Below are 23,855 nucleotides of genomic sequence, written 5' to 3'. Positions count from 1 at the left end.
GAATTGTCAGGTTGGTTGTTGATATGAAGACAAAAGTTAACCTCTGGTATGTACCTGACTTTGTTTTGTTTTTTAAAAGGATAATTTCAATAATTGAGAAACAATCATTGTATTTCTTTTTATTGTTTTGATTTAATTTTTTTTCCATTTTCAGTATACATCCAAAAATGGCCAAAGGAGTGCTATGCTCTTGTTGGAACAGAGTTGTCATTCTCTGTTACTGTTTTTGTATTTTGCTGCTTTGAACAAGTGTTCTCCCCCAAGGTATTGCCTCCCCTCTAATATTAAAGGAAAAGTTCTCATGACCAATATTTCATCCCAGAAAGACAGAAAGCTTTAGGAATAAAATGTGTAATTCCAAGTTGTAGATGGCTAGAATACAAGAACACAAAGTTGAGTCTGTCTGTTTACTGGCTTACTCATCTTTTTGAATGATAATTTAGACTTCCAACTGTTTTGAGTTGAGATTCAGTCCTTTAATTACATATGTTTATGTATAGTAGCAAACTTGAAGACATTATGGTAGAATGTTCTCTAGTCTTGGTAATGACCCAACTATCACTCGAGCATTCAGAGCCAGCTCTCAGTAGCCAGTTTCACTCTTTCTTCTGTGCTTTTGTATTTTCCAAACTATTCACTCAGTCTTAAACTACTATGGTTTTTCCACTAATTAGTAGAAAAATATTTTGGTAATTAGCAGTAACTGTGTATTACAGCACTTATTCATCTTAATAGATTTCTTTCCCCTAGTAGTAGGTGAAAGATATTCACAGACAGGTTTTCATTTATGTTGCAATCAGGGTAGGAATACTGTTCATTTGTATACAGCAGCACAGGAAACATGTGGGGCTACTAAATATCAGCAGACTGAAGTTATTCTTACCTACTTGAGAAGAATGGGTGGTACACCTCTTTTGGGAATACACTGGTACTCCACTTCTTTCTGAAACCCTTTTTGCTTCATAAGGGATGGATATGAATGCATTCAGTTTTAACCTTCTATGAGGAAATCAAATCTTTAGCCACTTGTAACAGAATATTACCAAAGCTAATTAAGTTTTGCTAAATTTTATTTTCCAATAATTTCCTCCAGTGTTAGTGAAATGGCGTTTTTGGGGGTTATTTGTCTGGAGGTTTTTTTGTTTTCAGTACCATTTTCAATTCTTAAGGTTTTTTCATACCTTTCATTGATTTAACTAATCATCTGTAATGAAAACTCAGAATAATATTTTTTGTAATAATGTCTTATTATTATTTATAATGTTAATAAATGTTTTGTTCTTGTTTATAAGTGCATAATCACTTCGAGGATTGACTGAAAAAATGTAATATAAGTAGTGAATTAGATGCAGATTTATTTAAAGTACATACCAATGCATATATTTATTATACTTTTATAGTATATTATAGACATACATCTACTATATACTATATACATTACATGTACTATACTATGTATATGATATTTTATACATATATAGGTGATGACCACATTATACATAGCATTTGGACATAAGCAGATGTAATTCTATTAGTTCCATTTTTTTCATACATGAGTTGGAAAACTTAAATAATGCAATTTAAATGTGTGCATATTTGTATATATTGGCAAAGAGAAAATAAATGGTAGAATTCAAAGTCTTCAGTTTCATCACAGGCATTGGAGAGGATGTGCTTTTTGATTGGTACAGATTTTTCTGCAGATTTGTCTCTGCACCTTTTTTCCTTCAGACTGCCCTAACACAGTCGGCTCATATTTCTCTCTGGCAGCTTTTTTCTCCTTCCTTCCTCTAAACTAGGTATTCTGGTTTGGCTATATTCTAGCTAACCCCATGCTTTTCTTTCTCATAGAGGTTCCAGTCTTTTTCTTGTCCTATCGCCACTTTCCTCCCTTTATTCCCTGGTCTTTTGTTCATAACAGCTCTCCTGTAAATAACTTGCTGTATATCATATTTCTCCATTGGATTTTGCCTCAGTGAGGTCCTTTCTTTTTCATACTGTCTGAAGAAGAGGGTAAGGCATTATGAATATAAGTGAAATGCTTTCAATTTAGCATGTGGAGAGGCAGTAGATAGCTGTAGTCTCTGGATTATACTCAATGCCTAGACTTTCAATGATTTTATGCTTTAGTAATTGTTACTGTAATTTTTTACCCTCCTCCCACTGCACTCTTATCCCTCCCACATGTAGTGTGGCCAGATGCCTTACATTTTCACAGGAATACTAAAAGGATATCAAAGGTCTTGATTTGCCAAGTTTTAAGTCTCTTCTGAAAAAGCAGCATTTTCCAGCAGTGTGCAGCTTTAGGCAGACACCCAATAAAGAAAATTTCAGCCTACATGATTGAAGTGTGATAGGATTAAAGATGAGAGGATGCTTTTGTCAGGAGTAAGATGAGATAATCTTAGAGCAGACAATGCTTCTAGTCTCTTCTGCTAGGAAAGGTAGCCCCACATGTTCCTTGGAACTTCAGCTGAGGAAGTAAAAAAAAAAAAATCCTGTTAACCCTCCCTTCACTGTCACTGTGATCATAGCTGGACTTCAACCATACCCCTAAAGATGGGGATTTCTTTGATCTCATGAGTAATTGCACCAAACTACAACCCTGGTTAGGTGCCCTAAGCAGCTCTACTTCATCGTGCTTCTGTCTGCCTTGTTTCCCTTCCAGCTTTTGTGTTAAACTCTCTCTTCCTGTGTCCATCCTGCTGTAGTTCTTTCTTCTACACGTTCAGGATGGTTCTCATTCCATCCAAGATCTAGCAGTGTTTGTGTAAGCAGTGAGGGTGAACTACTGTTTCTCTTTTTTAATGAAATGTTTGTTAAATGGAATGTCATCTCTGTTCCTGACAGTGAGCAGTCTGACTTACATAATAATTTATAGATGTATGATGAACATATAAGTTTGTTCATCAAGGAATACACATGTGCACAGGACAATATTCACTCCTTTTTTGTTTCTCATACCTGTGTCTGTCAAGCTTCTGAGATGTTCTGCTAAGTTGCAGAAAAAAATACTATTGACAGACATATCCACTTCCACACTTCTTTGTTTTTTCAAATAAAAAAATTGCAGTAGATGATAGTTGAGGTTTCAGGATCCTGAATTTGTCAAGAGAAAATATGTCAAGCCAAAATAATTTATTTCTGTGAAAGGAAAGCATGCCTTGTTAAGTGGTACATGTCATATGACTTCTGTAAAGCGTTGACATTAACTGGAATAAAGAATAGTAAGCTGCATAAGTAAAAGGTGTGGGTCAACTGGTAGGTGGTAGCTATATCAAAAAGAAGTTACAGCAGATTGTAGGTGAACAGGAATTCATTTACCATATCATTATTGATTGATTTGTGAACCTGATGAATCATTTTAGATCACACGCACACATTTGATCTGGATCAGCTTTGAACAAGTGATAATATTCCAGACATGAGATGTGTTGGTTTGTGTCTATGTTGTGGTAGCTGCAGGAAAACGAGTAACACTTTTGACAGAGTAACTTTAGCTTCTCAAAAATGTTTAAATGTATTTGCATGAATAAGGAGTTGCAGTTTGTTAGAGTTTTGCAGCTGTAATGTTTGGTGCAGCATCGTAGAACTGATACACAGCAACACCAAACCATTGCCTGAATTGCCAGTGTTGTGGTCTTGTCACATAGGAGTAATAGGTGGTCTGCAATATGTCTGGAATTGTGCAACAAGGAAGATCTTGGATCTGAAAGCACAACTGGTGAGGGACACATCGATTAACTTAAACAAGACTGAAGAGAGATAAATCACTGTTCAAGTGTCTAAAAGGGATGGCTGCTGGAAAGATGGAGTAATTTAGTCAAAAGGACAAGAAGCAGTATGCTGAAATTATAGGAACATTGCATTAAATCCTAGGAAAAATCTTACAGCAGTAAAAATAGTTAATTTCTTTATAGTTGGGTAGAATAGTTTGCTTACAGGGGTTTTGAAATTAGTACTTTCTGGGGATTTAAGAAAGAGTGTAGAGAAATACTTACAAGAAATAGCATAGGTAGATCTGATTCTGCCCTAGGGCATAGAGAGAATTAGATTATTTCCTGGAGCAGCCCCACTGGTGGTGTGTGTGGGGTTGTTCTATATTTAATAATCAGACTAATTTAAACATCTGAATTTTCTTATAAGGCTGTTTTATAATAAACCTTACCCTGAAGTGACAGTACTATCAGTAATTGTGACATGGTTACCATTGAAGGGAAAATGTCATATTCCTCCTGCTGGGTGCAGATGGAAAAATATGCCAGTGGCTACTGCTGTTTCCTTGGCATGCTATAGCAATCCAGGATCTAATACTCTTCTTAGCCTCGTAGCACAGACCAAGTTAACAAATGGAGATGGCACTTTTTATATGGACAATGATACAAGTTCCATCGATTCCTCTGACTGCTTTCTTCTCCTGCTTTATTGTTACCTACTACCTTTTGTTCAGACTTGTGGTTGTATTGCTGTTCTGTATTTCCTTGTGTGCTGGATAGATCCTGAGTGGGGATGCATAAGCTGAATGAATTTCATCTAAGTGATTTTATTTGTTTTTCACCCATTAACTGGTAATGTATAAACAAGGCAATGTCGTGTATTTGTCTAGAATGTCAGCTAATGAAAACAGAGCGACCAAAGCCGAACACATTCATTATCAGATGTCTTCAGTGGACCACTGTCATAGAGAGGACGTTCCATGTAGACACTCCAGAGGAACGGTGAGGGTTTTGTTCTTGTTTTCCTTTTCACAATCCTTGTGCAGAAGCTTCAGCAGAGTCTCTGCTGGGCCTGCACAGCAATCAGCACTTGGAACTATGACATTCTGAGCAGTTAGTTAAAGATTTTTAAGTCAGCTTCTGTAAAATATTATCTGCACTCATAACTAGAGTAAGAGTTGCCTGCGAGTAGGTGGGATGAGTGTGTTCAAATAAGCCAAAACTGTGTCATGATATGTCTCTGAAGTGTTAAATTTTGAACATCCAAAGCCTGGATTGAAATATTTCCAGCCTTGCTGTCTTACTCCTCCTAATGTGCTCCTTTCTTTTGGCACAGAAAGCGGCATGCTTATTATAATTTCTTTTATGTTGGCTTATTAGTTTTTCTTGTTTTGGTAAACATTCACAAACGCTTAAGAATTAACTTTTTTAATGCACCAAAAAGTTTTTTAATGCATGTAGGGAATATGGGATAACACACTCAAATTTTCCATATTCTGTCTATGGCTAGATGCACTGAATCTTCCTGCTGTGGACATCTGTCCTTTGAGACCAGTACTATCATCTGGCTATCATTTTTTGTATCAGTAAATAACCAACAACTTTACTTTTTCTGTTGTTTCACTTAGAGGTTTTTTTATTCTGCCTTAGTACTGTGTCTCCACCCTGTCTTTTTTCTGTGCAGTGTAGTAGCTCACACTGCATTCAGTAATAAATACTGCGATAATATCCCATATCCCTTTCTGGCTGAGCAAAAGGCAGCAGGTACCGTGCTTGGTGTGGGGCTGTGACCTGCTCAAGGGCTGCCTGGTGTGTCTGTGCTGCTCTGCTGGCCCTGCTTGAGCCTCCACAGCAACCATCACCTGGGCCTGCCCCTCAGTGCAGCCACAGGGTTTTAGGATGCTTGTAGGAATTTAGTATCTTTGAGCACCTTTTTTGAGGGAGATTTGTGAAAAAGCTTGTAAGTTGAGTTTTAAGAGGAGACAGACAAAGACTTGAACATATTATATGGTTTAATAAATCATATTTTCTTTTCCAGTGAAAATGTCTTGAAGGGAGGGGGAATACAAAAAACTCTCTTAAAATAGCAAGTTATTATTATGAGATACTATTGCATAAGAGATGACATCCTATGCCATCCTATGACATCACAGGTGTATTATACCTGGAACAAGTGTTTTCAAGTTTCCACTAGTAAAATACTTACAGAATCAAAAGCTGTTAATTCTTGAAGTTACCCATATAGTGATCCTTCCTGGTCAACTTCACCCCCTTTAAGAAAATGCAGGATTTGGAAGGAAATTGAAGTGATTGCTTAATATGAGTCTTCTGCTGTGTAACGTTAAGAATTGAACATTGAAGTAACATAGCATGTGAAAAACTTTATGAACTATATATATATATATATATTTTATGAGTTTCTAATACAGGTGTTGGCTTGTTCATGATAGGGAAGAATGGACAGAAGCAATCCAGGCTGTGGCAGACAGACTTCAGAGGCAAGAAGAGGAGAGGATGAACTGTAGTCCAACTTCTCAGATAGACAATATAGGAGAAGAAGAGATGGATGCTTCAACAACCCATCATAAAAGAAAGGTAATGACCTTAAAAAATAATTTTTAAGAATGGTCTAGCTGGGTAAAGCAATATGCAGGGAGTAGTATTTCAACATAAATTTCAGTGTATTATAAGAACAAAGTAGTTATTTATTTCAATAAAGCTGAACTGCTCTAGTTTTGTTTATTGGTTAAGCTGATATGGCACTTCTGAAAAACAAAGTTCAACCATTCAGACGCATGCTAACATTCTTCTTATTGTTTGACTATTATTTCATTCTTTTGTTTGTTTGCTATTTTAGAAGTATGGTAATAAAATATTTTCTTTAGACAAGTACTTTTGCCCCTTTTCTCATGCAAATAATACCAGTACAAATTAGGTAATTTGCATGAGAAAGGCTAGCAGGATCTAGCTTTTAATGACCTTTTTTTTTTGCTAACTTGGGAAATAACTTTGCTTTAGTTTTCAATGAAGTAAGAAAAAACAGCATTTCGTTTTTCTGTCTTTTACAGCTTTTGGTTTAAGTAGGAACATCAACATTGTTTGCTATAGCATACTTGTGGTTGCATTTCCAGAGTCAACAGGTTAAACACACAATCAAGAGCATGTTTTAAAGATCTGATGCCACTCAAAGTTTGCTGTGTGTCTCTGTTTTGTCCTGTATGGACTACTCAAACTCATGTCCCTCATTTGCTATACAGAATTGACATGACTCAAGAAATTCACTGAAACTGCATGAAAAAATAATAACCAGTTTACATAGGACTGACTTTACTTTTTCTAGGTAGAAGTGAAACCTGTAGAAAATGAAATATAAATCTGCTGACAGAGCAAAACAGTTTTATGGCTCACATAACTGAATGCCTTTGAGTGATGAACAATACAAGAAATTGTGAACATTTCTCTATTTACTAATAGAGCATGTTTTGTTTGTTGTGCTACATGAAGCAAGAACTGTAGAAAAGTCAGGGCTGAGAGCTATACTCTTCAGAATACAAAAAGATGCAATAGGCAACTTTAGTTCTATCATGTCCTAATTTTTAAGAACTTGAGTTTGCAGTCCAAACAGAGTTCTTTTATGCAGTTTCATTGTATGCAAATTTCCAACCTCTGTCTGCTATAGAAAAAGGTAAAATCAATTATATAGAGCTGTAACAATTACTCTGAATATATATTGTCAGGCTGACTTTAAACCTTTAGCCTGATGGCATGGATATTTAATGACTGTGCTCCAATATAAGCGTAAAATAGAAGTGGCAGCGAGACAGAGGCGGTGTTTAAGATGTGTCAGCCTTGTGAGAGGCAGTGTGATTATGTGGAGGGGATTTGGGTCTGCTCTCTTAAAGATCTGAGCACTGTTCCAAGCCTGTGTATCCTCTTAGTGGAGTACAAAACCACTGCATAACAACACTAATTTTCCAGGTGTCAAAATTAATGCCATCTGATACAAGTAGTTTGTCTGGAATGTGCTCTCCTTGTTCACAGTGCAGTGTGTTTTCCCGTACAACAAAAAGGGTTATGGGAACAGGGGTGGGAGGATCAGTTTTGTTTCTGTCTTGCCACTTGTGCTTTAAGAAATGCTGAAATAATATGCTGGGACAGTGCATGGGCAGTACTACGGAATATTTAATGGTTTTGGCAACCAAAAGTAAATATTTAATGGCTTTGGCGGCCAAAAGCAAACTCTACAAGACAAAGGTGAAATGAAGAATGTTGATATTCAACATCTAATAACAGAGCAAAATAACAGAACTAGGAAAAAAAAAGATATATAAAAAGGTAATAAAGTAAAAAAAGAAAAAAAAAAATAGAAACAATAGAGCTAAAACTCAGAATCCCACGGCAGATTTCTATCTATTGGAAGATGTTAGTGAAAGATGCTCAGAAGTTTTTGGAATAAAAAATACAAAGTGACCATTATGACAGGGAATTACCACTGCCTCCAACTTAATTGAAATTGTGAAAAACAGGTCTTTTAAAAGCTGTTTTTGTTTTGTAGAAATGTCTCTGAAAAGCTATTGTTTAAGCTTTCGTAGTTGTTAATGTAATCAGAACCATTTCAGTTATAATGACTTAATGCATTTTTATTGATTTTTTTTTTGTATTGGATTTCTTTCCTTTCAGGGATTTTTACACAATGTGTCCTTTTTTGACAAAAGCTTGTTTTGTCACCTGATTTTACATCTAAGCCCAGTGAATTTTGCTTGTGCATGCACCAGATGGTATACATATGAGTAGAAGAGCATAATCAGATTAAGAGACAAGACAGAGAGGAGTTGGGCCTGTTCTTCTCTGAAAAGGTAGCGAAAAGAAAACAGCCTTTAGGATGTGAAACTTGATTTGAATAAACATGACAGCTACATCCCTGCTTAGATTAGCTGGAAGAACCAGAAGCACCTCTTCTTTTCCCCAATTTTTTAAAATGGTGTCAATGTGCAATTCAAGTTTTACACTTCACTAAAATTTGTAACAATCAAAATTCTTAGAAAACTGGTTTTATTTCTTGCTGTACTATTACTTCTTAGTAGAGTTTTTCCCTGATGAAATCAGATGAAAACTCCACATGGTCTAATAATTGTGCACGTCAGGAATTTAAAAAAAAAAAGTTAGTTTCTTTGGTAGGAATTTTTAACACCTACATTAGGACGTATTTTTTTTAACAGATCATCCACAGGGGATGATGTGTTTAGATGGTCAACAGATATTTCCTTAGGGGAACAAAAAGGTTTTGTAGAAAGCTGAACTTCATGTTTTTTTGGTTAGTGCAGTCTCCTGTGGCTTCATTGCTTTTTCTTCATTTACAAATCTGATTTGCAGGATGCAGAGTGAATAAAGAACAGATTTTTCAGAGGAAGCCTAAAAGTAATGCAATGAAGAAAAAGATTCAAAAAGATTGGAGTACAGTAGAAATGAAAAACTAGGGAAAATAATGAAGGAGAAAGAATCCAATCTTACGGGAGCCTCCAAAGTTGCCATCTTCCTTCAGGTTTAGGAAGTATTTCCATTTTTCCACCAGTTTTCAGTACACCCCTAGCTATGGCATCTGTGTTTTTATCTCCCAAGGTCTTGTGTTCTTTGGCAGACTTTTTGAGTTACCCTGCACTTCGTATCGTCTCTAAGCCTTCTGCTAAGCTTCTAAGGAATGAGAGCATCAGGAGACTTTATTCTTAGAACTAACACTACTGCCATAATGTGCTGTTAAGCCATGGCTCAAAATCTTGCAAACCTATTACCTTTCTCTTATAAATATACATATATTTTTAACTTGTTTTCACTGAGCTTGCATCTAGATTCATGACTGCTTTGCTGAACATTATGTAAGCAAATTTTGGGCAAATCAGTCTTTCCGTTTGACTGACTTGCTGCCCTTAGCATCAAATCCATGTCTGCGATCAGCTGAGCCAAGATCCTCCTTCTGTGTATGGGCAAAGGGCAGCTTTTCTGACCTGGTTTTATTCAGACTCTGAGGGTCATTCTCTAATTCCAGTATCTTAGAGAAAATCAGAAATGTTGGAGAAGTTACTCCTCTAAGGCTGCGTGTGATCTCATAAATTTGTGACTGTTAAAGGCATAAGTTGTCACAGTCACTAGCTCAGTATTTTTTATCAATAAAGCTGTCAGCCATTGTTTGTCAGGGAGCATGATAGCTTAGGACTGAATTACTCATCTTCTGCCTGAATTGTATTTTGAATGCATTTTTAATTTTTCGTGGGTTTTTGTCAATATTCCCTGCTTTTGCTCAAAGGCAGTTGTTTTCTCCTTGATGGTTGTCACAGAACCATGACGTAGATAACCTGACTTTCCAAAATACTGAACTGAAAATGAACATTGAGACGTCTTATCTTTAGGTGATTGAAAACGAGGAGCCACACATTGTTGTGATCACAGCTTTACATATTACATCATGCACTGCAAGTTATCACGCATTAGAGTAGGTTTTGGAGAAGTTGACTCTGCAGGGATTTGTCTGTAGTAATAAACTATAACTTTACACTCAGTTGTGTAAAGTGAGTTTGCTTTAGGTAAAAGTTATACCGAGCCTTTGAAATCTCTGTTACTCGTATTTCTTGCTGGGATAAATGCAGTTTTGTTCCTCTTGATGTGAGGTGGTTTGGGCAGCAAAGCAAGACTTGTCACTGCAAAATGTTTGTGTGAGCATCAAGGTTAATTTGCTTAGAAGCTACCAATCAACAGTTAGATGGGAAAAACATTTAATTCCTATTGATATAGCTAGAAAATGTATATATGGGAAGCATCTTCTTAATGAAGCTTTGAAACACCCAGGTACCCAGGTGTTAAATGGAGTGTTGAAGAACTTTTGCAGCTTGGAAGCTGGAGGTTGAACACTTAAAATCTACATTGATGTGGTTGATGGAACTTCAGTTTAACCTAGTATATGTGAGCACATTGCAAACCAACTCTGAGTGAACAACTGCAGAAATTACTTTCAGAGTTTGTCAACAGCAAATTCAGATCCACAGTAATAGTATGCACTTGAGCTTAAAGGAATAAATAATTTCAGAAGGTAATTTTGCCCTTTTTTCTCTTACACAAGTGAAGTGAATATATTTTGCTGCCACTATGGTCACACGCCAGGGAAGTGCCCAATGCCTCTACCCCTGGAATGTGTGTGAAATAAGTAGGCAGTGTTAAGGAGTATTTCTGGTAGAGATAAGGAAAGTTCTAATTTTCTTGGGAAAATACAAGTAGAACTTTATCCAGAACAGCAGTATTCACCCAACTGCCTGAGGCCATGACTAGTGATAGAAAGAGACACTGAGAAGATGAAAGATAAGGGATGATCTTTTTCTCTCACAAAACAGGGTTAAGTACATTTAACTTAGCAACACTGAGACTCAGAGTATAATTACTCTTTAAAAATGTTTTGAGATGTGCTTTTCACAAAGGAAGAAAGGTCATTGATACTGCAGGACAGTGCTATAACAAGAATAGGTGAGTGCAAAATTCGATGTTTTTGTGGTGCTGCAACCAAACCACTCACACAGCACAATGAAAGATGTGCTGTAGAAGCACACAGTGATTGGCTAAGTAAATTCTGCTGTCAATTCAGGGCAGCCCTGTGCAGTCACTGTGTTCTCAGTGTTGTTCTGTTTTTTCTCTACATCCTCATCCTTGCATCTAATGCATAGACCATGGAGCTGGTGCTTCTGAACTGGCTGTGAAATAAACTTGTAAAAGTAAGAGGATTATTGACTAAAACTTTGGGCTCCAGAAAGTGGCTATACTGCTTTGAGCTCTGAGATCATCTGGTCATACTCTTACCATGTGTGACATGCCAGTTGAGCTGATAAATCTACTAGACTCAATTTGTTTGTTGGTGGAACCAGCTCTTGGATGTACTGTGTTTAACCTGCAAAACTAGGGCAGTAACAGAGTCACAGGAAAGATGAAAACTTGCCACCTTCTCCTTTTCAGAGCCAGATTGATTAATGTAAATACCATGTAATTGTAATCTGTACTGAAATTTTTAAAAGTCTAATTCTAATGGAAAGGCTGCTGTAAAGTCTTACAGGTACAGGTACAACATTTCAGTTAGGATTGTGTATGTTTCAAAAAAGCCATCAGTGCAGTGGTTGGTATTGTGCAAAACCTACTGATACACCATGTTTGTGTGTCCCTGGTAATGCAGGAGTTCATGAAATTTCTTAAATGTGAAGCATTCTTGAAACATTGCTTTAGGCTAAGGCTTTGTCCTGTGTGTGCTTTATAAAAATAAAAGTGTGTGCAGTACTTGGCTTTTGAGCATTATATTAATACTACTGAATGATTTATCCTGCTGGTTTAATGACAGCAGCTAGCTGCCTTGTTTGCCTTGGTGAAAAGCAGCAAGAGCAGTGTTGTCTGGGCACTCAGCCCCTCCCCAAACTGGAAGACAGGGAGGGGAAGCAGAATGAAACCCCCATAATCCAAGGGGAAAGGTTCAGTGATCTGATCCATGCTGTAGTGTGTCCAGAAAGGGGCAACGGAGCTCTGTCTAGGGCAGAGTCTTATGAGGAGCAGCTGAGGGAGCTGGGGATGTTTATCCTTGAGAAAGAGTCTCGGGGGGACCTTATTGTTCTCTATAATTGCCTGAAGGGAGGGTATAGGAAGAGGAGGGGAATTGATCTCTTCTCCCAAGTAAGAAGTGATGGAATGAAAGAAAGTAGCCTCAAGTTACTCCAGGAGAAGTTTAGGGTGTATATTAGGGAAAATTTCTTCATTAAAAGAGTTGTTAAGCATTGAAACAGGCTGCCAGGGAGGTGGCAGAGTCACCACCCCTGTAGCTATTTAGAAGACATGTAGATGTGGCATTTAGGGACCTGGTTTAGTGACAGACTTGGTAGTGTTGGGTTGACAGCAGGACTTTATGATCTTAAAGATCTTTCTCAACCTAAACAATTCTGTGATTACAAACTTTATCACAGAATTGGGCCTGTTTTTGTAAACTGTTCTTATTTTATCGGTAACAGGGTTTGGTTATATGTTGGAACTGGATAACCTAAGTCTTGCTAATCCTTGTTCTTTGTTCCTTATAGACAATGAATGATTTTGACTACTTAAAACTACTGGGCAAAGGCACGTTTGGCAAAGTTATCCTGGTCCGAGAGAAGGCTAGTGGCAAATACTATGCTATGAAGATTTTGAAAAAAGAAGTAATTATTGCAAAGGTAAGAAAGGTTATATTTTTAATATTGGGTCATTTTAAAGAATGGAATAATCAATATTTAATACATAAGGGATTTTGATTTTTGAGACTAACAATTTGATAGAAGTATGTGTGTATCTTCAGAAAACAAGAATGCAAAAAAAAACGTATAACCATTTTGCATGCTTTTCCCCTATTTTATTATCTAGAATGTGCTAAAACACTGAGAGAGTTTACTGGGCAGCAAGATAATGCAATCTGAATTTATACAACAAAAAGTGCATTCTGGGGCATATTGGATACTTCACATTTTTTTTCTAAGTCAGTTGCAGGTTTATTCAGATAAACACATTTAATTGAATGGGCCTGTGCTCTGTTCCTGCTATGTTGTAAGATTGCTATGCATGGGGCTAATGATTCCATTTTTTTCAGTTTTTGAGAAATAGGAAGAGTCTGAAGCTGATGGCTGAAGTTGTGGTTTAATCACTTAAACTTGATTAGTGTCACTGGCTCTTGTGCATGGTCATAATATCACACAAGCTCAAATCTAGATCATCTACTCTGAGCTTTGTTTCTAGCAACTCTGAAGTTTTGAATCCCACTTCCTCAGAAGAAGTTGAAAGCAAGAAACCTACATACACTTATCAACATGAGACACAATTAAAAATAATCCCAATTGTTAAATGAGGCTGTTTCGAGTGATGTGGGTCTGAGTGATATTTTTGAATGCTTGAGGCTAACAGTATCAGTATCCATAAAACCTGAATATGAATGTGAATCTATTTTACATAGATTAAATACAAAAATATCCTTCAGATTTGTATGATTTTCCTACTGAACTATGAAAACAGGGCCTACAAGGGTCTTGCAGTCTATGTTCATTATCTGTCACTCACTTTCTGATAGCTTTAGAACGTGTAGATCAGTTGCAATTAAATTTGGCAGAGGAGTGGAGGCCTCAAAGACAATTATATTTCCTTGAGTATCATTATAACTAGCCCTGTTACAGAGGGAGAAACTTAAATTTATGTCTTCAGCAGTGAAGGGAGTGACCTATGAGCTCTACGTGCCCTCAGCAGCTGTCTTGTGTGCCGTGGCAGCCTGGTCAGCGTGTGCATGGGTTGGGCTATCAGCAGCAAAGAGTGCCCTTTTCTTCTTCAGAGTCAGGAGGTACAGGAAGAACAGAGGCTATTGCTGCTGCACTCCCCTGATTCTGCATGGGAAGGAGTCCCCAGTGGCCCTTCTTGTAAGACCTGGCAGCAATCTCTGGGTTTGCCCTGTGGGTCTCAGAGCCTGTCTGGTTGCTGCGTGCTGAGCCTCAGTCTCCAGCCTGACATCCTTGACCAGTGTTCTGCTCACCCCTGGCATCTGGGGATCCTCAGGAGATCTTGTGAGCTCCTTTTCTGCAGCTGCTGGCTTGTATCCTTCCAGCCTTCAGAGCACTTCAGCTTTTTTCTTTGTACCAATAACATACCAAACAGATTTTTAAAATTTAAGGGTTTTCTAATTACTTTCTTGCCTGCTACAATATCACTGACTTTTTAGAATTGATTAAAGCTGATTATTGGGAAACTTTGTCTAAGGTGAGCAAAAAAATCTTGTTCATAGAGGTATGTATAAAGGTAGAGAAATTTTGGAGAAATCAGAGATGGAACCGTTTAAGTTTGAATTTAGCCCAATCAGGCTGTGAACATGCTATGGGGGTTTATCAATAGCATTTAGCTCTGGAGATCACTGCTAAGGACAGGGTCACTAGGTAGAATGGATCTGCAGTCCCAATTCAGCATGTGAGTGCTATAATACACACTAGAATCACAGAATGGCTTTGGTTGGAAGGCACCTAAAAGATCATCTTGTTCCAATCCCCCTGCTGTGGGCAGGGACACATTCCACTAGACCAGATTGCTGAAATCCCCATCCAGCCTGGCCTTGAGCACCTTCAGCACCTTCAGACATCCACAGTTTCTCTGGGCAACCTGTTCCCAGTGTCTGACCACTCTCTCAGTAAAGAATTTCTCCTTAGCATTTAATCGAAATCTCTCTACTTTTAGTTTGACTATTCCCACTTGTCCTATTGCTACCTGCCAGGGCAAAAGAAGCCCTATAAAAGCCCTAAGCATAGTATGAAGCAGAAAAGTGATGCATTGACAGCTGTATAGCATCTGCCCAGTTCAGACAAAATTTGTTTATCCTGTTTACATGACATTAATACTACACTTACAAGGAAATTACTACCAGTATTACAGACTCCTGAAGCAATTCCAGAAAAACTGGTCATTGCTACCTTTTTATGCCATATATCTGGTGAACTACAGAGGTTTAAAAATAAATAAATAGATAAACGAACCTTTTGTGCTTGTTTTTCTCCTTGAAGTGTGGTTTTTTGTTTTAGTGTTTCCCCCTGTATATCGTTGTAGAGTACTCAGTGTTGCACTCCTATTCAGCTGAATGGCATCATAATTTGTTACCACTGACTCTGTTGTTGTTGTTCAACTTCCTATTTTGGCAATTTTAAAAGTCTAATTTAAAACTCCTGACATCTGTGTTTACTTTCCAGTTTAATAATACCTTATCTTCAGTGCATAGTCTGATAAGCATGTGTGTAGTACAATAATATTATATTGGTATTATTTGTGGCAATAATAGCGTGTACTCTGACTAAATATATTTACTTCTGTGGGTTTCCAGTACAAGTTTGAGTCACACCAGGGTAGTCTAGTTCAGTGTATCATAAAGCTCAGTGGTTTCTCAATGCTACAGAAAATGGCTGCGCCCTCCCAGTGGCTCCTGGGTGTTTCAGGCCTGGCCCTGGCAGCCTGGGGAGGGGGATTCACAGCATGTGTTACATGCAGAATTGTTTAAAATGGCTGTGTGTTCATGCTGTGACCCCCCTAAGAGCTGTACTTTCCTCCCAAACCCTCAGGAGCTGCTCCTGTTGTAGCTCAGAGCGAGCCCTCTGCCCGCCGTCCTCGTCCCCTCACCCTGCCCAGCTGTGCTCTCTGCACTGCCCAGCTGTGCTCTCTGCACAGCTGGTGGTGTCACAGCTGTGCCCTGGGGCCTAGCTGGCACCCCCAGGCTCCTTCTCTGCCCCCTGCATGGTGCCCACCCCAAGGGCTGGTGAGAGGGCTTGTGAGGGAGCAGGGGACAAACATGGATGAGCTTGCCGGAAAGCAACGATCCACAGCAACTGCTCAGTGTCCTTCTCTCACTTTGGTACAGAGCTCATTTTTATCTTTCCTGCTCAGGCTCGCAGACAGGAGAGTGTCACTGTCTCTCCCCAAAGTGCCTCTTTTCCAAATTGTGGCTGGAAATGAGTTGGGGGTTGTGTGGACATCTCCCACTCCCAAGGATTCCAGTGTCCTTAGGGATGCTCAGTCCGGATAGAGGAGCACTGCTCACTGCTGGGCTCCTAAGGACAGCTTGGGTGGATAAAAACAAGACCAACACCAAACCGAGTGAAAGTTTAAAACCAAAATTCCTCACTTGACTTAACACTTGGCTAGATGAGACTGGGTTTTTTGTTTGCCTGTCACTTACTCCGTGTGTACATGTCTCGCACATTGGTTTAGTCTCTCTGTAGATACATTGTTCAGGTGATTCATACCAGAGCTGTGAAGCTGTGATGACTATGTTTTTAAGCTATCAAATCCTATATTATAATTTCTTTCGTCTCTGAATTGAGTGTAAAGACTTCATTTTAAAACAAGAAAATAAGAAAACCAAATAAAATACGTTAAATCGGATTTTTGTCAAATATTTCCTCAAAAAATGTGAAAATTCATTTATTTTTCAAAACTGTACTGTAGCTCTCTCTTTTTGAAAGCATTGACCTTTTTCTTATAATTAATTAAATAACAATTTTATATCTTAATTCAGACCTACTTCTCTTTATTTCACAGGATGAAGTGGCTCACACTCTTACAGAAAGCAGAGTATTGAAAAACACCAGACACCCTTTTTTAACAGTAAGTATTGGGAACTAGTTTGAAGTACATTAGCAGGTAATATTTAACATCCATTATGAACATATTTTACAAATTTTGAATTCTTTCTCATGGTGATTTGTAAACAATAAATAGCTATCTAGTGCTTATGATGTCCTTTATCAAGATAAATAATAAGAATACATTAAAAATTCAGAAATATTAAGAATTAATAATACTTAATGCAATGAAGAATTCAGAAATAAAATTTGTGTTCAATTTGTAAAGCTTTACTGTACCGAAAATAAATTTAATTGTAGAAATGTGTAACCATTATGCAGTTTTTTCAGATTTTGTATATGATCACTTCTAAAATAAAATTTATTAATTTCACAGAAGTGTAAGCATTTTTTACTAAGAAAATTTCGTTTAAAATTCAGTAAAACAATAAAAGTAACTATTTTATTTGTTCAAAATAAGTAGCTTACAGGGCTGCAAAACTCAAACCCCACTACCTTTGTATTCATGTGGTTAATATTTAATAAAAGGGAAAGACTGAAAAGACGAAAATTTTGAGACTCATAACAAATTACAATTAATTGATTTAACTTTACAGGTGACTTTCTTCTGTAGAAGCAATTCTGATTCCTCTTGTTTGAGAATATATTAAAAAATACTTCCCTATGTTTCAAAATATAATGAACATGCTTTTTGACCCAGGCTATTTTTTTTATTTTGCATTAAAATTTCAAAGTGTAGCATGGAAGCTTTCCTATTTAGAAAAACTTAACTTTTTTGGAATGCAGAGGATTGCATTTACATTGGTGGGCCAAAATATCCTTGGAAATTCAGTAAAGATGAAGGAGGTCCTGCAATGTTTCTTCAATTAGAGTGTAATGGTAAGCAGGAGTAGGGGTGCCTCCCATCAAAAAATGCAACAATGGTACTACAGTTATATCTTCTTATCTTTCTGTTATTCTTCAGCAAGTTTTATATTGAGATATGCAGTTTAGTCACATGTAGTTCTACTACATTTCATTTCTTTTAGACCAAGCCTTCATCTGGAGATTTTCTGTGCTATCATTGATAAGTCAACATTGACAAATCAAAATTTTTAATTAAGATCATAACATCTGTTGCAACTTTAAAATTGTATGGAAATTAATATATTAATTTGGCACTTAGCATCCTTAACATTCCATAATATGAAACTAGAAAGACCTTGCTTTGGAAATGAAAGCATGCTGGATGTTAGGATGACTTTTAAAATTTCATTTGGAAGAAATGAAAAAGAATATGATTATCTCTCTCTTCATGGGCACTGTGGAAGTGGACATCATAAAGTAGAGTGAGTGGACATAGGTGGTACTGTATGAAATTTTGTGTTTTAGTACCCATTTAATACTTTATTGTAATAAGCATGATGCTTTCATATCAGTGGACATGTAGCAGAGATGAAGAAACATTTGAAAGTTTTTGTCTTAATTCATCTCAAGCTCCAGATAAAAAGTAACACTTTTAATTACTCATAAAGTTCTTGCCAAAATCAGAATTTTCTGCTTAAAAAGATAAAATTTGTTTACAGTTTAAGTGCAAGATATTGGGTTAATATAAGATGATAATTGGTTTGATTTTGCTGTTTTCTTTGCAAGTCCTTGAAATATTCCTTCCAGACAAAGGATCGTTTGTGTTTTGTGATGGAGTATGTTAACGGAGGAGAGGTAAGTTTAAGAAAGATGTTCTGCACTTGTAACAGTAAGGCTGTCTTTGGATTACACTTTTAATGGTATATTTTTTCCTTGCCTTTGTGCTCTCTGGTATCATTAAAAAAAATTGAAGTGTTTTATTTTTTAAAAAAGTTGACATATTCTTTTAACTTTTTAGTCAAAACTAGTTCCTTTTCTGAAAAAATTAGGCTTCTGTATAGTGAGAGATAATTTAATGCTAGAGAAATAATTACATATACTTGCTTATTGTTCTTTTTAATTAAGCATATTATAGCATGCTCTGGCATGAAACAGTCATAATCCAGTGTAAATAAGCAAAAATAATATTGATGAGGGTTACTTTTGTCCTAATACAAAATGTGTGCTCTCTTTGCTGTAACTATTACAAATATCTATTGGAAATGCGTGGAGCATTCATGTTTTTCATTGCTTGTCTCCACTTCACTTGCTGGATACTCTGGAAATTTCAACTAAAGCGCTGAACTTCTTAGAGTGTTGTTAGCTTTGAAGCCATTGCTGTCCTCCAGCTGCTTACTAAAGAATGAAATATCAAAAATGATACCCAGCAAATGGAATTAGAGAACTGCCATCAAAGAAGAGGGCTTTTATCTACCTTTCAGATGCTGTTTGCTATTCAGACTGTGTCTTGTTACAAAATGAACTGAGGGATTTTCCTTATTTTGTCAACTGTATGCTTCATGATAATGTTAAAGGACTAAGTGTTTCCACTAGGAGGTTTTTTTTAATTAAAAGACTTTCTTCATTCAGGAATTGCTGTGGCATGATATGTAATGCTTTGCATTATGTTTTGGCTGTCTTCTGCAGTAAAACTGCTGGGCTATAATCCCAACGCCTGCAGTCCATTGGATCTCAACTTGTCCTTGGCCATCCTCTACCAGCCGTGCCTAAATATGTTGCTATAGGGTTCTCATATGGGAGGATGGCTTGTTAAACTCAATGTATAAACTCAGTTCTGCACATCACAGATGTTGAACCAGATACAAAAATCTCCCTTGGCAGTAAAGGGATAATAGCCTTCTCTTGGACACTCAGCTGGCTTATTTGACATTGAATTTACATCACCAATATTAAGTCAGTGCTGTCTGCAACGAATTTTAAGTATTGTCTTATAAACTAGCTAATTCTTCATGGTTTTCCCCTGTGTAGGATCTTGCTGCATTTCTGTAATCTCTGGGGAGACTGTTTGAAAGTTGAATTTAGCTATTTGTCTTTTTTCCCATCATCTTTGAATGCAGAGCAGAACCCACAGAGGATGTTTTTAACTCCTTTCTTATGATTAAGGATGCTCTGGCTGTATTTTGGTCAATTGCAGTTTGGTCAATGCATTTCTCTGCATTTGGTGGTGCAACTTTCTGGCTACAACTGCAAGTGTCATGTGTCGTGTTTGGGGGTGGCAGCCTGCCTTTGCTTTGGGGATTGCAATTGCAATGTACTCGTGCCAGGATTGAGTTACTTTCTTCCAGGTACGGTGCTGCTGTTTGTCAGTGTTGCTCATGTACTTTGCTGGTGGTTCTCTAATTCAATGAAGCTAACTCTGAAGTTTTGCCACAGTGGGAAAAAATGGCCTTTTGGGAGTAGGCAGTATTCTTTGTGGGAACTCTCTTGATTTGCCCACATGCTTCTCTTTCACTAGAGATCTGGAATAGTAAGTTGGACAAACTGTCTTTTTTCATAGGAAAATCTTTACTCTTACAAAATTTTCTTGTGCATTTCAGACTTTAGTCAGTGTCTCCCAAAAAATACAGAGGATTTCATATTTGTAAAAATAGCCTTGCTATTAACTCAGAGTCACTGAAAGTAGGTTGCTCAAAGTTTAGCCAGCAGGTTATATGATAGACTTTTTTCTTTTGCTGCTTCTATCTACTATTCTGTGTTCCAAGGAAGTTACATTTCCCTATGTATGCTGACTGTTAAAGGTGTTGAAAACTCATGTTTTAATTTTGTCCTTCCAGTGGGAAATTGACTGTAGATGTACCATGTTGATTTGATTCTCTTCAGTGCTGTTCTACCTTCAGTGTGTTTCTGTTTAAAATTCATTTAAATTATGTTTTTTTTAAGGTAAACTATTGTGCCTGAATCAATTTGTTGGGAATTTTCATGGATTATGTCTTTCAGGAGCACTATTACCCAAACAGTTCTCCTCATGAAGGAGTTCTTGGAGTTTGTATACATATTCTTGTCTCCTACCCAGGTGAAAGCAAGAAAATGCCACCATTTAGGCTTCTGCCCTAGTACAGTAATAAAAACTGTGGTCAGTAGTAGGAGTCTTTCCTTCCTCTTTCTCTGTCTAGAAAGGAAAAAAAGTCAAGGAAAGGGGCACAGAACTTCCTACAGGAGGAGAAGTAGTTGTGTTAAATGACTGTAAGCAAGAATCTTTTATATCTATTGAAAATCTAGATGCACAGTGAAGTTAATATCCCTCTGCATTAGTAACAATTTATCTTTGCCTTACCTTGCCTATGTAACTTCAAGTAGGCTGGGCTTAGTTAGTAAGAGAACATGTTACAATGCAAATGCAACTGCATCAATTTTACTGGTGTGTAAGTGTGTGCTCTTTTACAGTGTACAAAGCATTACAGTCAAATCCTTTGGATTCCATTAAAAAAAACCCCAGCATATTATGTATTTTAATATACTAAAAAAAAACATTAGAGGATTTTTTTCCAAACAGATTATTCAGATGGAGATATTGAATATGTTTTCCTTATACTGAGAACATTTTTCCTGTTGCTGAATGCACAATCTTGAAATAACTGTTGTGGGCCAAAAGCTTAATTTTATCTTCTTTTGGTTTTGCTTTTAGACTCCATGGGTGAAATGTTTACCAATGTCTATTGATCATGGGCTATGTTGCAGTGTGTAGCTAGAGGGATGCATCTGCCACTGTAATTACTTTTCAATACCTTTGTTGTACTGAAGGAATTATGTTAAAGTAGCATTAAGAAATTGAAATTATATTTTAAGAAAACAAATATTCATCTGGCTTAGCTGAGTTGACCAAATGGCTCTTTATTTTTGGGGAATAATTTTGGTGTGTATGTTTCCCAGTTTTTATTTCCAGTATTTTGCTTTAAAGTTTGAAAATGTTTTAGGAATTAAATCTATTACATACATTACTCTGCAGAGTACTCTGATTCAGCTGACTAGTAAGTTGATTAACTTCCTCACTCTGCATTTAAGGATAATTCCAGATTTTGTACTTTGTAACCAATTTAATTGGTAATTGTGTGTATAATAAAATTAGACCCTAAAATTTGTTCAGATACTTCTCCACAAAAGAATTCTGAATCTCTGTTCCTTTTGGCATTTTTGTTGCACAGCTCTTACTTCCATTCATTAGGCAGGAGAGAACTAAATGGCTTGTTGTAATTGAACAAGTGCTATTACTGCCTAGAAAAAAAAATAAAAGAAAAAGACAGAGGATTTACAACCTACTTAACCAAAAAAAAAAAAAAAAAAAAAAAAAAAGTAAACAAGAATATGTTCCTTAACCTTAAATTATGATAGTCCATGATAAGAGTGCTATATTTCTTTGGTTATAGAATGTGCCAAGAAGCAGAATAAAGTCTGAAACAATAAATAAATTATTTGAAATTTCAAGGTTGCTACTGCAAGTGCTTTGCAAAATCAACACTCAAATATAAAATGCAGTGCTGAACAAACTCAGTACACAACACCAAGAGCCAGACATTCAACTTTGAAACATGCTAAGTAGGTCACTATTGTGTGTACAATTTTAACATATCAATTGATACAAGGTTGTGTCTTTTATATATTTGGCATGCTTGGATTTGCAGCTGAATATACTTCTATGTTTGATCTTTGTTTAAGTTTTTCCGTTAAATTTTTTTATTAGGAAAAATGACAGCATTGTTGTTTAGTTTTTAAAGGCATACTAGGAAATTTGTAGCTCCAGTCGTCACTGTAACAATAACACCCTCGTGTATGCCATCAAAAATATTATGTGTAAAATGGCTTTCTTTGTGCCAAAGCTATTTCTATTGCAATTTCTGTGATTTTATGGCACATATTTAATAACTGTAAATCAATAAATAGTGAAAATATTGGAAACCTTTTTTTTTCTAACCTTGCATCACATTTCTTCTTTTCCTTCTTTGATTTAATAAATATAATCTTCCTGTTCTGACAATTGTAAATAGAACACAGTGGCAGAATTATTCTGAAATAGTGAACCAGCTAATTAATTAGCTGAAAATTATGCTATAATCCCCCTGTAATCTCCCAGCTTTCCCTGTTATAATTTTAGAATCTGCTTAATATCTTTAGCATATATCTGAGTGTATGAATGTGCTTTAAATGTGCATTTTTACATCTAAATGTACATTCTTCATTCAAAACTAGCAAGTATGGTTTGGTGACAGCTCTGTTAGGTGCTATAATAATGTGAGGAAGAGTGACTGTGGTGTCACATATACATTAAAATAAGCTGACTCAGAAGCTCACAGTTTCTTTGACGAACACAACTGCTGTTAGTTGTTTCTAACTGGTCATTTTACTTTGAAGTTGTTGTTTTTAATTAATATCAATAATCTTGTTGGAAATAAACAATAAAGAAAGTAATTTTTTTTTATATGTTAATTGTCAGACTATGAAGTTTTAGATTCAGATTTGGGACATTTTAAATGGAAACTAAAACAAAAATGTTGGTGACAAGTATCCTGAAGTTTGAGAATTTTCTAAGGCTGCTGTTCAGCTACTGGATTAGTCTCCTTCAAACAGAAAATTGCAATAGTCCTTTGGAATAGATATGAAATGTAGGACTAACTGGAAGTTACAAATTTTCAGAGTGTGTTGATCTGTTTTTTTAATTACTTTTAATCCATCAACACAAAAAAACCACTCTTAAAAATGAGTAGCACTAGCTTATTATTTATGAGAGACCACGAAACAGACATAAAGGCATAAATTGTGTAAATTTTGTATTTTGCTTTATGTGAATGAAATTCTACTTAGCAGTATTTGTTTTCTATTTAAATACTGCAGAAATGTGTGGAAAGGACCACAAAAATTGGGAAAGGTACTTTTCTTTTCCCAGTTTGGTAATGCATGAAGAATTTCATGGAGTCATACTTGGTTGCTTAGCATGGGTGGGTCTTGTGATTGCTCTGGTCACTGGGCCATCAGTACGGAGAGCAAGTCACACAGAGAGGGCTCCTGCCCACCAGGGATTTGTGCCTGAACAGGTGGGCAACAGGAGCAACAGGCACACCTGCAAAATAAGGATCCTCCTTGTCATGCGGGTTTG

At 36.6% G+C, this 23,855-nt stretch overlaps 1 protein-coding gene across 3 annotated transcripts in view; it reads left to right on the top strand.

Annotated features, from left to right (window-relative positions):
* Nucleotides 1-23,855, top strand: part of AKT3 (AKT serine/threonine kinase 3) — a 151,716-nt gene that overhangs the window by 85,763 nt on the left and 42,098 nt on the right. For all 3 annotated transcript variants that reach the window (XM_041477149.1, XM_041477148.1, XM_041477150.1), the window contains exons 4-8: nucleotides 4,607-4,718; nucleotides 6,167-6,311; nucleotides 12,809-12,940; nucleotides 16,818-16,883; nucleotides 18,494-18,562. In XM_041477149.1, coding sequence (XP_041333083.1) covers nucleotides 4,607-4,718; nucleotides 6,167-6,311; nucleotides 12,809-12,940; nucleotides 16,818-16,883; nucleotides 18,494-18,562 — 524 coding nt within the window. The remainder of the gene's footprint in view (nucleotides 1-4,606; nucleotides 4,719-6,166; nucleotides 6,312-12,808; nucleotides 12,941-16,817; nucleotides 16,884-18,493; nucleotides 18,563-23,855) is intronic.

The sequence above is a fragment of the Pyrgilauda ruficollis genome, unplaced genomic scaffold, assembly GCF_017590135.1.
Source record: "Pyrgilauda ruficollis isolate IOZ18807 unplaced genomic scaffold, ASM1759013v1 scaffold4, whole genome shotgun sequence".
NCBI lineage: Eukaryota > Metazoa > Chordata > Aves > Passeriformes > Passeridae > Pyrgilauda > Pyrgilauda ruficollis.
Note: the sequence above shows the minus strand (reverse complement) of the source record. Positions and strands in the feature narration are given on the sequence as shown.